General features: G+C 45.2%; 1 protein-coding gene and 2 non-coding genes across 3 annotated transcripts; 1 reads left to right on the plus strand and 2 right to left on the minus strand.

Annotated features, from left to right (window-relative positions):
• Positions 1-4,200: 4,200 nt before the first annotated feature.
• LOC147270547 (E3 SUMO-protein ligase ZBED1-like) lies at positions 4,201-6,275 on the plus strand. Its single transcript, XM_086205235.1, has 5 exons — positions 4,201-4,543; positions 4,674-4,891; positions 5,008-5,253; positions 5,409-5,615; positions 5,802-6,275. Exons 1-5 carry the CDS (start codon positions 4,201-4,203, stop codon positions 6,273-6,275), a joined length of 1,488 nt encoding a protein of 495 aa, XP_086061361.1.
• Positions 6,276-11,045: 4,770 nt separating this feature from the next.
• Positions 11,046-11,127, minus strand: trnal-uaa (transfer RNA leucine (anticodon UAA)). Its single transcript has one exon. It is a non-coding gene; the product is annotated as a tRNA-Leu (tRNA).
• Positions 11,128-13,143: 2,016 nt separating this feature from the next.
• trnal-cag (transfer RNA leucine (anticodon CAG)) lies at positions 13,144-13,226 on the minus strand. The gene has a single exon. It is a non-coding gene; the product is annotated as a tRNA-Leu (tRNA).
• Positions 13,227-14,385: the final 1,159 nt, after the last annotated feature.

Below are 14,385 nucleotides of genomic sequence, written 5' to 3' on the forward strand. Positions count from 1 at the left end.
GACCTGAACCCTATTGAGATGCTGTAGCAGGACCTTAAAAAGGCTGTTCATGCCCGAAAACCATCCAATCTGATTGATCTTAAACAATTTAGCACAGAAGAGTGGGCCAAAATCCCACTACAGCGATGTGAAAGACTCATCGCCTCTTATCGCTCACGCTTGACTGCAGTTATTGCTGCAAAAGGTGGTTCAACCAGCTGTTAGGGTCAGGGGGGCAATCACTTATTCACATGGGCCTTCGGAGGCTCAGATGTTTTTTACCTTATTAAATGTCATTGGCACCAAAAACTGCATTTTGTGTTTCCTTGTGTTTTATCTTTGTAAAATATTTAGGTTTGCTGGATCTGAAATGGATGAGCCTGACAAATGTGCAAGAAATGTCAGACATTAACTGATGAATCAACTAGCAGATGTGATCATGAATGGACAAAACCATTCAGCAGAGGGGACCTTTGACCTTTGACCTGGGTGACACAACGTTGATCCAAGCATCTGAAGCCAGCGTTTCTGTTCCCAGTTTGCTGACTGGTCCTCAGTAGCAGGACGTCTCTTTTCATTGAGTTGATTTCTGTTTCTGTCTGTTGCTCCACTGTTTCAGAGTCAAATGAAGAGATTTCTGATGTTGCTGTTTGTGTCCTGCAGATGTGGAGCAGCTGCTGGTGATTAAAGAAGAGGTTCCCCCTGAGCTGCAGGACCCAGAGCCCCCCCACATTAAAGAGGAGTGGGAGGAGCTCTGGACCAGTGAGGAGGGAGGGCAGCTTCAAGGACAGGAGGAGGCTGATATCACCATGTTCCCCTTCACTCTGGTCCCTGTGAAGAGTGAAGGAGACGAAGAGAAACCTCAGTTCCCACAGCTTCACCAGAGTCTAACTGAGGAGAACTTGAAAGAAGAGTCTCTGAGCAGCAGCCCAGTTCATCCTCTGAAAACAGAAGCTGATGGAGAAGAGTGTGGAGGACCAGAACCAGAACCAGCCAGCAAGGTAGATCCAGATACACTTGTACAACCCCAGACTGACGACCAGATGTCAGACTCTTCTGAAGCTGAGACTGAAGTCAGTGAGGATGATTGGGTCAGACCTGATAACACGACTACCTCTGAGCACAAGGAACCCTTTGGCTCAAGGAGGAATTTGCTTCAGAAACTGAGCCCAGGACAGGAAGTTACTCATTGCAGCTCAAAAGAGCAAAAAGTAAAGACTGAAAGAGAATCAGAGATCATCAGGAACGTGAACTTTGGTCCTTCTGAATCTGAGACAGAAGTCAGGAAGGATGAGCGTCCCTTTAGGTGCTCAACATGCAGTAAAGGTTTTAGAAACAGAAGGAGTTTGGATAAACACATGAGAACACACACTGGGGAGAAACCGTTCCCATGCTCAGTTTGTGGAGGAAGGTTTTCAGAAAAGGGATATCTGAAAAGACACATGAGAACACACACAGGGGAGAAACCATTCCCCTGCTCAGTTTGTGGCACAAGATTTTCAGAAAAGGGGCATCTGAAAAGACACATGAGAACGCACACTGGGGAGAAACCATTCCCATGTTCAGTTTGTGGCACAAGATTCTCAGTTAAGGAACATCTAGAATCACACATGAGAATGCACACAGGGGAGAAACCATATCCCTGCTCAGTTTGTGGCACAAGATTTTCAGAAAGGGGGCATCTGAAAAGACACATGAGAACACACACTGGGGAGAAACCATATCCCTGTTCAGTTTGTTGCAAAAGATTCTCAGTTAAGGGAGATCTGAAAACACACATGAGAACACACACTGGGGAGAAACCATTTCCCTGCTCAGTTTGTGGCAGAAAGTTTTCAGAAAAGGGATATCTGAATAGACACATGAGAACACACACTGGGGAGAAACCATTCCCCTGCTCCGTTTGTGGCACAAGATTTTCAGAAAAGGGGCACCTGAAAAGACACATGAGAACTCACACTGGGGAGAAACCATATCCCTGCTCACTTTGTGGCAAAAGATTCTCAGTTCAGGGAGATCTGAAAACACACACGAGAACTCATACTGGGGAGAAACCATTCCCCTGCTCAGTTTGTGGTAAAAGATTCTCAGAAAAGGGACATCTGAAAAGACACATGAGAACGCACACTGGGAAGAAACCACCTTTGCAAGACGTGGCTTTGAAGCGTGACAAGAGTGGGAGACGCAGGTTGACGGCCAAAAAATGAATTTATTTCATGAAAAAACACAACGATGAACCAAAATTGAACTCAGACAACAATGTGATGTGAACATCAGTCCAGTTGGTGGTGTGGGTTCATGTGTGCATGTGTGTAAGGGAGGTGGAAAGAAGAGATGTTGTCTGCTGAAAGTCGAAGTCATAATGGATGAGGAGGAAGAGAGGCTCCCGGCCAGCAAGGCGGGTTCTGTATGTAGAGAGCACCGGGCCCAGGAGCTTCAACTAGGAGGAACGAACGGCCCCCCACCCTCCAGATACCTGCTGCAACACAAGGAACAGCATGAAAGGCACCAGCCACGGGACCTTTATACCCCCCCCCCCCCCACACACACACACACACACACACACACACACACCCTCAAGAAAGAGGTCCGGAAGCAAGTCACGGCACCTGAAAGTACCTGAAATGCATTTTTTTTAAAAGCCAAAATGATAATGAACCAAACCCCCTCAAACCATGTACATCACCCATTGTTCTGTACAGATGAGGTAAACCTATCAGGAGGTGAACCAGTGGCTCCTCCGGTGGTCCAGCATCTCTTGTCCCAAGGTACCGCATTGACCGGTGCACCCAGAAAGCAATGATGTAGGAGGCTAGGAAAAGACAAGAGGAGAACCAGAGAGAGGAAAACAGTTCACTGTCAATTTCCACACTGAAGGAACTCTAGACAACGCGTCCACCACCACTTTGTTGGTCCCCTTCACACAGGAACTATCCAGTGTGACTGCAGGAACAGAGACAAAGAGAGGAGAAAACACAGCAGGAAAGAGACAGGATGAAGCTGAAATCATGGAGCCACCATTGGATAGGAGGGTGTGAGGGCTGATCTGATTTCTCTGAGGTCACCATCAAAGATCCACTTGGCACCAAGTACTGATCTTTATATTGATGTATTGATCCCTGATCAAACACTGAATTGTCTTTGAGATGTGTGAAAATAAATGAGTGGGCGGAGTCTCTGATATCAGTGATGTCATCCAGCTGATGGAGACATATGGGACATCAGCTGGAGCCTCCGGTGAAGTACCTTTAGTAGTAGTACACATGCAGTACACGCTCAGTACTGGCTCCTACACTTCCTACTACGCTCAGGCAGGGTGCTGTGCTGCTGGGCACCACTCAAACAAATACATGGTTCCTATGGGAGGAATTGGTTGGATTTCCGGTGGATCAGGACCAGGACTGAAGTTGGTCCCTGACCATCCTGGAGGGGCGGCTGTAACACAGGATGAGTTTTCACAGTGAAGGTCTTCTTCTTCTACAGCTGAATTAAAGTGTAAACAGCCGTCTACACACCTTTAACTGTCCTTATAAACTTGTCTTTTAATAAACTTTCTGTCCTCTTTTAAAGTCGTCAGTGCTTTTGTTTCCATGTAGAGGCTCTACTTGATCACCACCCTTGTGTTTGACTATTTGGAGTGGATGTTCTCTACTAGGAGTGCCACGATAGGTCGTGCTAGAGCTGTAAAACTGTTTTGCGATAACTGATAGGTCATTTTTCTAGTCATACAATCAAGGGCACATTTCAATCTCTGAAAAAGCCATTCTTCTCTTCTTGACTGTAGTCATTTATTTTCAACACAAGATGGCGCTCTGAACTATGTAGTGGTCTGCACTCTGACCCGCGTCAGTCACCCCTCCCTTCCTGTTAATTTGTTGACATTTCAGAGCGAGCACATGGAAGATGGACACTAATTCAGACAACATTGAAATCGAAGATGCCCCCATTTCTTTTAAATCCCTTGTATGGCACCATTTCGGTTTCCCAGTTGAGAAGAAAAATGGAGAACGAGTTGCAGACAAAACAGGAACGATCTGCAAACTTTGCAAGACGATTTGCCGTACACCCTTTCTAACACGTCCAACATGCAGTCATATGCAGCGCCACCACAGAGAAATTAAATTAGCGCCTGCTACTGCAAACAGAGCATCACTCCCCAAAGGCCAGACGACGCTGACAACCAGATTTGCCCCTCAACTTCCACCATCAAGTCCAAGAGCGATGGCAATTACACGGGATATTGGCTACATGATCGCATATGGTAAGAGACCATTTTCTATTGTGGAAGATCCGTCGGTCAGGCGTTTACTCAGGAGGATGGACCCGAAATACACTGTCCCATCACGTACGCATTTTAGCACTAAAGTAGTCCCTAAAATCTATGAAGAGAGGAAGGCCAGAGTCAAACAGTCCCTTCAAGAGACAGAAAGCATCGCGATTACAACGAACGGCTGGACTTCAAGAAGCACAAAGAGCTACATCACAATCACAGCACACGGTATCAACAATGACTGGGAAATGGAAAATGTGCTCCAAACGCGTCCCATCTCCGAGTCCCACACAGGTAAGTCTGATGCAGTACTGCTGGTTAATGCAGATTATTCTTGTTTTGTGAAAATTGCTTTGTGAAGCACTTTGTTACGTTTTCCTTGACAGATGCTATTTAAATAGTAAACGTACGTATTTACTGATAGGCGTCAACATTGCAGACGTCCTGTGGAAAGCCCTTGCTGAATGGGAACTTCAGAGGGCAAACCATGTGATCGCAATCGTCACTGACAACGCTCGCAATATGGATGTGGCTGTGCGCGAGGCGGGCTTCGAGCTCCACATCAAGTGCTTTGCACATAGCGCCAATCTGGCATCTCAGGCTGGCCTTCGTGTTGGGCCCATCAGCCGTTTACTCGGGAGAGTGAGGCGCGTGAGTACTTTTTCCACAAGAGTCCCCCTGCTGAGGCCGCGTTGGAGTCCAAACAGAAGCAGTTACAGCTGCCATCGCGCAAGCTGATCACGGATGTACCAACTCAGTGGAACTCCAGCCTGGACATGTTGGAAAGATATCTGGAGCAGCAAGCCGCCATCGGAGCAACTCTCACCAGCCCTGAGATCAAACGCAACGCCCGGGACGTCAATACCCTGGACAGAAGAGACTTCTCACTTGCTGAAGACCTGGTGAAACTCCTCAAACCCCTCAAAACTGCTACTGTGGTCATGTGTGACGAGAAGACTCCCACCGTGTCTCTTATTGTGCCACTCAAAAGCATGATCGAACAGGTAGGCCTAATTTAAATGAATACTACCACTGCTTTTTATATTGTTCTTTACCTGTTTTCCCTGTTCTTATTTTTGCTTTGTCTGTTTCAATGCTTTGTGTTCATATTGTAAGTGCTACAACTAAAGCAAATTGTTATTTATTGTTTTTCTAACAGAGCATGGCGCCACACCCAGATGATTCCCCTGCCATAGCTGAAACAAAGAGAGAAATCCTCAACAATATCTCAGAAAGATACAGTGGGGATGTGTATGACCGTCTGCTGGAGTGCACAGCGCTGGACCCCAGGTTTCGGGGTCTACCTCAGCTAAACCACGACCAGCGTGAGGCTGTCTTCCTCAGGATCCAGGAAACAGTAAATCTGGTAGGCCCATGTCTTTCTTCTTTTCATCCTCCACAATTCCTTTGTTGGTTAATCGTGTGTGTGTGTGTGTGTGTGTGTGTGTGTGTGTTTCGAGACAGTTTCAGAGTAAATGTGTGTTGAGGAGGGGGGCTTTGTTGCTTGTCTAAAGGAAGGATCATGCACTGATGCCAGTCTTTCTACTCTTAGACCACAGATGAGGAGACTAATGCCAGGGGAGCAGCTGGTGAAGATCCGCCAGATGAAGGACAGGGGGCTGGGCTGCAACTGGAAGAGCCTGCTTCCAAGAAGACAGCACTTGAAGATCTACTTGGGGACTCATTTTCTGCTGTGCCAGAAGAACTGTTCAGAGAGGGAGTAGAGAGAGAGATTGGAATGTACAGAAGAGAGGCATCCATCCCACTCACCAGTTGCCCCTTGAAGTGGTGGAAAGAGAACTGTTTTCAGTGTCCTTTGCTGTCTCGTCTTGCGAAAGCTTATCTTTCCATCCCTGCTACCTCAGTTCCAAGTGAACGTGTATTTTCTACTGCAGGGGACATCGTTACTGCCCAAAGATCCCAACTGCTGCCAGAAAATGTGGACGTGCTAGTATTCCTCAAGAAGAATGTGGTCCTCCCTCCTGACGAGGCTGGGGCATGTGGCTTGATACCCTTAGCTCTGTGATGAGCTTTAACAAAGCCTACTGATAATAAGTGATCATTGATCATTGATCAGCCTACTGCTAATTGATATGTTGGCATTTTGAGTTTTGGACGTTTCATAGTAACAGTTAATTTATTTTTTGTTGTACTTGTTCAATTTCTGGAAGACACACTATTCAGCTGAGTTTGTAGCAAAATAATTTTACTTTTAAGGAAAGAAGAAACTGATGATGCATGCTTTTAGTTAAGTTTGTGAGCTACTTGTGTCAAGTTTATTCATAATGGTTGGCCAGGCTTGCCTGTTACATAAAGTGTAACTAAATTGAAAAATATGGCAAAAGCACTTTTGTTTAATATTTTGTATCTTTTAAATAAAATATATTCCAAAAAATTACCTTAAAAAAACATTTCTTTAATATCGTATCGTATCGTTATCGTGACCTCCATATCGTGTATCGTACTGTACCGTGAAATTAGTGTATCGTGGCACCCCTATGAGTTACTAAAATGAAATTATACTGCAGAATAAACAACAAATACTGATGAATCTCTGGTGGAAGTAATGACCTGGTTCTCTATGTGTTAGCATTCATGGTACCTGCTAAAAATCCTACACTCGTACTTTAATGCCACTGATCGCTCATGGAAACCCTTAGATGGCAGCTCAACACTGGGAATGGGAAAAGATTTGCTTTCAAAGCAACTTGTGATGTGTTTGAGTTCTGGAGCATCTCAACATTTCAGAAATGAAGGTGGAGATTAGTAGTCAGTATGAAGTACTTTGGGTATTTTTGCAGTAACTCAACATTTGAACATCTTTAAACCTTTATTTTGAAAAACGGGTTCATTCCTTTTTAAAATGTCTGATTGTGTTCCTATGAAGAAATGTATCTTTGAATGTAGCCTCTCATTAAAGGAACAGTTTGGTGTTTGGACAATGACGTGGTCTTTGTCACGATCGCTGTTAGCAGGAACTAGAACTTTGCTGGCTCCCTGCTCCGCCCGTCCAGTCCCACGGGAGGAGGAGGGCGTATGCATGGCCACATGACCGTCTCTGAAACCTCTGATGAATGTTGTTGTAGATGCAATGCTCAGTGGAACCACACTGATGCCTGGAGGTCAGCTCGGGAAAGACTTCAAAACAAAAGCAACCTTTTGTTGTCAGTTATTTCTGGATTCTTCAGGTTCCTGTGGACCAAACAGCAGCTAAGAAGGTAGTGTTGGTGTCTCTGTTCCTCTCCAGAAGCACACAACTGTTGACAGAAAGCTTGGCTTTCCAAGAGAACACACTGACACTGGTGTGGTAGCCCTGAGTGTCATGATTGAGAAAACCTTTGTCTTGGTTTTCAAAGACCTTGGAGGAGAGTTTTAGGCCTTCCTGGTGTTGCTGGACAGGCGTAGCAGGGACCGAGCAAAGCTGTGGTTTCTCATCATGGAGAAAGTCACTGACAACTTGACGCTTGGGCCCAGAGTTCAAATACTGAACCTTTCCTTCAAGTATTTCTACATCAGTTCCTTTTCTCCACATCAAAACCACTATTTTGACAGTCAAACACTTCATCGGACAGTTGTATAAAATAATGGCTGCATTCCTACTTTGCCAGGTTGCCTTGAATGTGGCGTCACTTCATGTTCTGACACTCTGCTGGTTTTTCCACTGTAAAGTGAACATTTTTAACAAGAAATATTTGTTCACAATTCACTGAAATGACTGTTCAATGCCACACATTTACAGACCTTTGTGTTTCATTGAAGGTTCATGTTTGAACATTGAACGTAGTAAAAGTACTTTAATGGGAAATCCCTGTAGATGAAATGGAACATTCCAGAACTTCACTTTAACACTACAATTACAGAGCTTCTGTTTAAATGGAGCTGCTGTTCATGGATTTTGATGTACGATGCTGAGTTTTCCAATGTCCAATGATGTTTTTACCATTCCAATCCTCTAAAGTGATGGACTGATACTGTCAATATGCAGAAATTCTCTCTTGTTCAAAGTACAGATTCTGTGTTTATACATTGTTGTAGTTTTTATACTTGGAGAAACCAGAATCTAACAGGAAATCACTGTCGAAAGTTGGCTCAGTTTCATAAAGTCACAACTAAATAGCTTCAATTGACAGTGATTGACCTTAAACTTGGCTATTTTGATGCAATATGCTTGCTTTTCCACTGTCAAATGAACTTTTTTAATGGGAAATTCCTGCTCATAGACTGGTTTGTTTCATAAATGAACCAGTAAGTGCCCTGAACTTAGAGAAGAACCTGAAAGGTCCTTGTTCTTCATGTGTTTTTCCATGATGGGCCTGTTTTCCTGCAGTTGAATGCACATTTATCAACACTAAATGGACTGTAATTTCATCAGTTTGGACTGTGAAAGCTGCTGTGTATTTTTACAGTTTATTCCATGTAATTTTGAGGAACAGTTCATTACTGTAATTTGACGGTACCGTCTGGAAACTCTGCTGCCAGACTTTTTACCGTTTTTTTTACAGTGCAGGCATCGATTCAACCTTCTTCCTCAAGTAAAGTACAGGCACTTCAGTGTACTTGTACATCTTCAGTATTGTCTTTTGTTCCTTTGCAGTGTTTGCTGCTTCAGTTTCATCCATGGTTCAACGTTCACATGGCAGATTAAATCAGAAAATCCAGCCACATGAGACACTTGACAGGGTGTTGATGTGGACTGAAGTGTCAGCAGACCTCTGGTCAGGGCGGCCACCTGCTGGTTTGGTGCCATGAAAAGAGGCCAGGCAGGGTTATGAGTATGATTTATGTATGACACATATAGGAGGACAGAGAGGAGGAGAGAGAAGCCCAGTGCACCATGGGAGATCCCCCAGCAGCCTAAGCCTATAGCAGCATATCTAAGGGCCAGCCTAAGCAGCCCAACTATAAGCCTGATCAAAAAGGAAGGTCTTTCGTCTGCTCTTATAGGTCAAGAGGGTGTCTGCATCCTGGACTGAAACTGGGAGACGGCTCCACAGGAGGGGAGCCTGATAGCTGAAGGCTCTGGCTCCCAGTCTACTTTTAGAACTCTAGGAACCACCAGTAACCCTGCATCCTGGGAGCAAAGGGTTCTAGCTGGATAATAGGGGACTAGGAGCTCTGTCAGGTAGGAAGGAGCCTGACTGTTGAGGACTTTGATGGTAGAAGGAGAATTTTGAATTCTATTCTGAGTGTGATAGGGAGCCATGCAGAGAAGCCAGTACAGGAGAGACATGGTCTCTTCTACTAGTTCTAGTCAGGCAGCAGTGTTCTGGACCAGCTGGAGAGTCTTTAGGGACCTCCTGGTGGAGCCTGATAGGAGGGAATTGCAGTAATCCAGCCTGGAAGTGACAAAGGCATGGACTAGTTTTTCTGCATCTTTTTGAGACAGGATGTGTCTGATCTCAGCAATGTTTCACAAATGAAAGAAAGCAGTCCTTGAAATTTGCTGAATGTGGGCATGAAAGGACAGATCCTGATCAAAGAGACCTCCTCGGTTCCTTAGGGTGGTGCTGGGGGCCAAGGTGATACCTTCCAGGGTACCTGTCTCATTAGATAAACTTGTAAAGTGTCATGAGATAACGTCTGTTGGGATTTGGCACGAAATAAATAAAATTGACTTGACTTGACTTTGAAGTTAGAATTAAATTTAAATTAGAAAAATCTTCCCTCTTCAAACCTGTCACTCAGTGTTGTAAACTGTTTCAAACAAATTCTACTGTTCAACAGTTCAAGTGTTTCTAATGAAGCTGAATGTGCTCTCTGCTACTTTCCTCAATTGGGTTTCTTTCATGTCCTCCTGACATCAAAGACAGAATTCTAGCTACTGTCAAAGCCCTGATGACATCATCAGGAATTCTGACCTGTCCAGGGTTCACCCTGAACCCACGCCTCCTCAGAGACTGGAGATCTGCTGACCCTGCCTCTTGCCCAATGTCACCTGGGATCGCCCCCCCCCCTCCATGACCCTTAAAGGATAAGAATAGAAAGTGGATGGAGGGATGGACTCAACACTGAAATCAGCTGATCTGATCCACATTCTAATGTTTCCTGTCCCTCTTTAGGAGTCAGTGAGAATAGTAGTGTATATAATAATGTATATCCAACCTTGTAGTATCTTTCCAAAGCTTTTAGTACTTCTTCTAGTTTCTACTTGTAGTTTTAGTGTCTGGATCTTTTCTTTTGATGTCCTGCTGTCTGCTCTTTGCTTTTGGAGCTTCCTTCAACAACTACCAGGCCTCCTGGGTACTGTAGGAAACATGGTCAAGTTCTTCTGACTTCTCCAGGAACGTCCTGCTCACATTGGTCTGTCTTCATTTTGACTCCTCCCACTGCCACAATGACCAGCCTTTATACTCTTGGGGACTGGGGCCCTGGTTGCTGCAGGCCTCAACACCAGCCTGTGGTTGTGAGCAGGGCAGAACAGAACTGACAGTATCTCCCATGCAGGACCTGGGTCAGCACCTGGTGCCAGCTGGGGCACCGCTTGAACCTGGACCCCTGGAAGATCTTCTCCAGGAACTCGCCTTTTTCAATCGAAACAGCGTGAAACGTCAAGTAAAGAAATAGAATTATTTAATTCACAATGAAGCCTCTGTCAAAAAACAAAGGAACAACTGACTACCTCCCCATGACTTCACCCTGATAACCAGGAGGTAACCTGGTAGTCAGAGCAGCAATGCTCAGGTCTGTGGACTCAGAGGAGGGTTCTTCTTTTGGTCACAGGTTTGAAGACCTCAGTGGAAGAGAGAGGAGAGGCTGTGAGAGACCTGCCACACCTCTCCAGTGACCTGGGACATGATGACAGTGGTGGGATTTGAACCCACGCCTCCTCAGAGACTGGAGCTTAAATCCAGCGCCTTAGACCGCTCGGCCACACTACCTCACTGAGCTAGTCAGTGAGTTGGTCTGCTAAAGGCATGTTGAAGAGGAAGTAACATCATGATATCAAACTTATTCTGAAGGGGGACCCCTTCCCTCCCACGGTCACAGGAAGTGACAACAGCGCCGCTAGAAGCAGGAAAGAAATGGTAAAAGGACTCAGTTTGTACAGAGCCTTTCTACCTCAGCAGCACTCAAGGAGCTGAACAATGTCCTCTCATTCACACACACTCACACACTGATGCTGAAGGCTGCCATGCAAGGAGCCAACCTACTCATCAGAAGTATTTAGGAGTTCAGTATCTTACTCAAGGACACTTTGACATGGTCACTGGAGAAAGTGAGGATCAAACCAGCCACCCTTTGGTTGCCAGACGGCCACGCTACTCCTGAGTCATGTGACCTGGATAAGATGGTGAACTACAGCTGATCGCCATGCTAGCAAACCCCTTTTGTTTGGTTTGGTTGTTGTTTAGTGACTGTGGATGAATACACAGAAGAAGTTGAGCATAAATTTGTGTTCCCTGTTCACTTGAATATATGCAGGAGTGTGAGGTGGAAATAATAGTTGGAGGAGAATGAGAGTTCAGTCTCAGCGCTATGACCTGTGCTGACACTAAAACATGTCAGCCCACAGAACAAAGATGGCAGTCCTCTGGGAAAGCAGGTACACCACACATACATGAAGAAACCCTACAGGAAACAAATATGTTGCCAGAGACTTTTACTCTGTTTTTGTTGTTTACCCAAGAACAGGATTGGAGGGAGACTGATGGTCGCTGTTTGGGTTTTTGGAAAACAAGGAGGCTGTGGCTTCAAGCTGGATTCTCAGAGACTATTTCCCCAACCTCTACATTGGCATCTACACTGTCATCCAGTCATGTGACTGAAGTCATCCAGTCACGTGACTGAAGTCATCCATTCATGTCAGTGATGTCACTTGGCAGGACTCTCATTGCCGTCTCATTCCAGAAAAGAATCCAGACTCCACCTGTGGCTCCATGATAACTGAGGGACCTCTGGTTGGAGGCTGGACGATGATGTTTGGACTGGAAGGAAAACTCCTTGTCCAAATTCCATTGTGTTCAAGTTTAAAGTCCCACAATCAGAAGTAGCTGAATCTGACAGGTGGAGGTTTGGAACTACAAGATGGTGATGTTTTCTTGACTTGATGCTCTGACTGTCAGGGTGGATGTCAGCTTCTTCTGCTGCTGCATCTGAGTGGCTATGATTGGAGCTTTTACCCTCCAAGGTTGTTTGGTTCCAGGGGACATTTTAAAATTCCAGTCCCCAACCTGGGCTGTTCTGAAACTCTTCTCCTGAATCACTCCTGAGCTGCAGCAAGAACAAATACCAGTGCCAACCAGATCAACTTCATGGCTGCTAACAGCCTCAGACACTTGATTTCCATCAATCTGGAGCCAAGAAGGCCCTCACCTGTGGTTCTCCTCCAGGAGGGTCCAGGTTCTGCCATTGGGGCTCCTGGTGCCACTGCCAGAGAGCCTCAGCTGCACACTGCAACATTTCAACAGGAGATTGACATTCCTTCAAATGTCCTGACATCTGATTCCAATGGTTCTGTTCCATATTTATATTTTAAAATCAATCACACAATGAAAGCTGCCTCAGCTGGTTTAAGAGAGAGAACAAGCTAAGAGATCTGAAACCAGTAAAATATGCTTTTCTGTGTGCAAACTAGTGAGGGGCATGGAAGGATATTTTACCACCAATACAGAACCCAGACTTTAGTCATGTGATGAGATGGCGACTCTGATTATGAAGTTAATGGACAAAATGTGAATTGAAAGAAAACACATTTCTTCAGCAGACTTTGATCCAACATTGAATTTAGAGTTTGGTGGCTGCTCCATGTTGGAGGAAACCAGGCGATGTTGGGACGTCACAGGGAAGCTCCTTTGCTGCCAGTTCAACCACTCACTCCCATCAGTGGAGAGCAGCTTCAACTGGGTTTGGAATGTACCATTGTGGATGCATAGGAATGTGGAGAAAATGTCCTTTGTCAGAAGTGGGATTCGAACCCACGTCTCCAAGAGAGACTGCGACCTGAACGCAGCGCCTTAGACCGCTCGGCCATCCTGACAGACACTGACAGTTGCAGACTTCAATATCAAATGAATTCATTCACTGACAAAGTAGAATTTTTTTCCACAGGAGCTACTGGCTCCTTAGTTGTTACATTTATTGTTCACAATAAACACACAGTCTGAGTTCATGGCAGTAAGAAATGAACCAGAACGTTAGAACCACATAACATCTGTTGATCAGTTTGTTACATGGGACACATTCCAGACAGGAAGGTCCTTCTGAGACTTGAACTCTGATCACTGGATCCAGAGTCCAGAGGGCTCACCCTTCCACCATGGAACCAAACACAAGGAGGACGTTCCTCTAAATACCACTTGACATCACCTGCAATCAACCTGTTGATATTTGGAGGTTCATCTTGCTCTTGTTCCAGACTACATTGGCAAAAGAATCATGAACCACAAGGAAATCATGGAACTCCAGATTTATTCAGGACTTTCTAACTCCATCGTATGACCTGGGAGCAAAGACTGGCCAGGCCTTCCTTAATTTATCAGTTAATTACGGCTTCAACAAACATGCCACTTAATTAAGTTACCAGAATTTCTCTCATTGAAAAACCCACCAGCCTGATTTCTTGACATGACATGAAAAATTCTCCAAGAACCCACAGTTGGGTGGAAAGATACCAGGTTAACCAGGAGGAGTCCTGTTCCTGAACCATGGATGGAACAAAGTCCACTGGAAAACTCAGCAGTTCCTGAGTGCCAGATCCATCCGGGAGCTTGGGTCTCCACTTGACTGTGGTGATCCATGAGATCAAGGAGGACAGAGGGAAGAAGGATCCTGTTGGAGATCTCCTACCTTCTTCCTCCACTTCACTACTACTTGGATGTCAGGAAAATGAGGTACTTTACTCAAATGAGGTATTAGGAGTTTCCTGTTTGACAAGAAGGAAGTCAGAGGTTCATACCTCACTTGGTGGTGGTGCCCTCAACCTGCTGAGAGCATCACTTAGTTCTCTACAGAGAAACATGGAAGCTCTGCTGAAGGCTGCAGGAAACCTGCTGGAACTGAGACTTGGACTCAGGTCACTGGATTCAAAGTCCAGGGTGCCAACAGGTCCACCAGGGCATCTGTGCTTTACTTACCGTGTAAAAAGGACCACAGTGGTCGTCTGGTTTTAATTTAACAAACAAATACGGTTGAAAACT

Source organism: Aulostomus chinensis, chromosome 1 (assembly GCF_037954235.1).
Source record: "Aulostomus chinensis isolate RoL2024-O1b breed Wild chromosome 1, RoL_Achi_v1.0, whole genome shotgun sequence".
Lineage (NCBI taxonomy): Eukaryota > Metazoa > Chordata > Actinopteri > Syngnathiformes > Aulostomidae > Aulostomus > Aulostomus chinensis.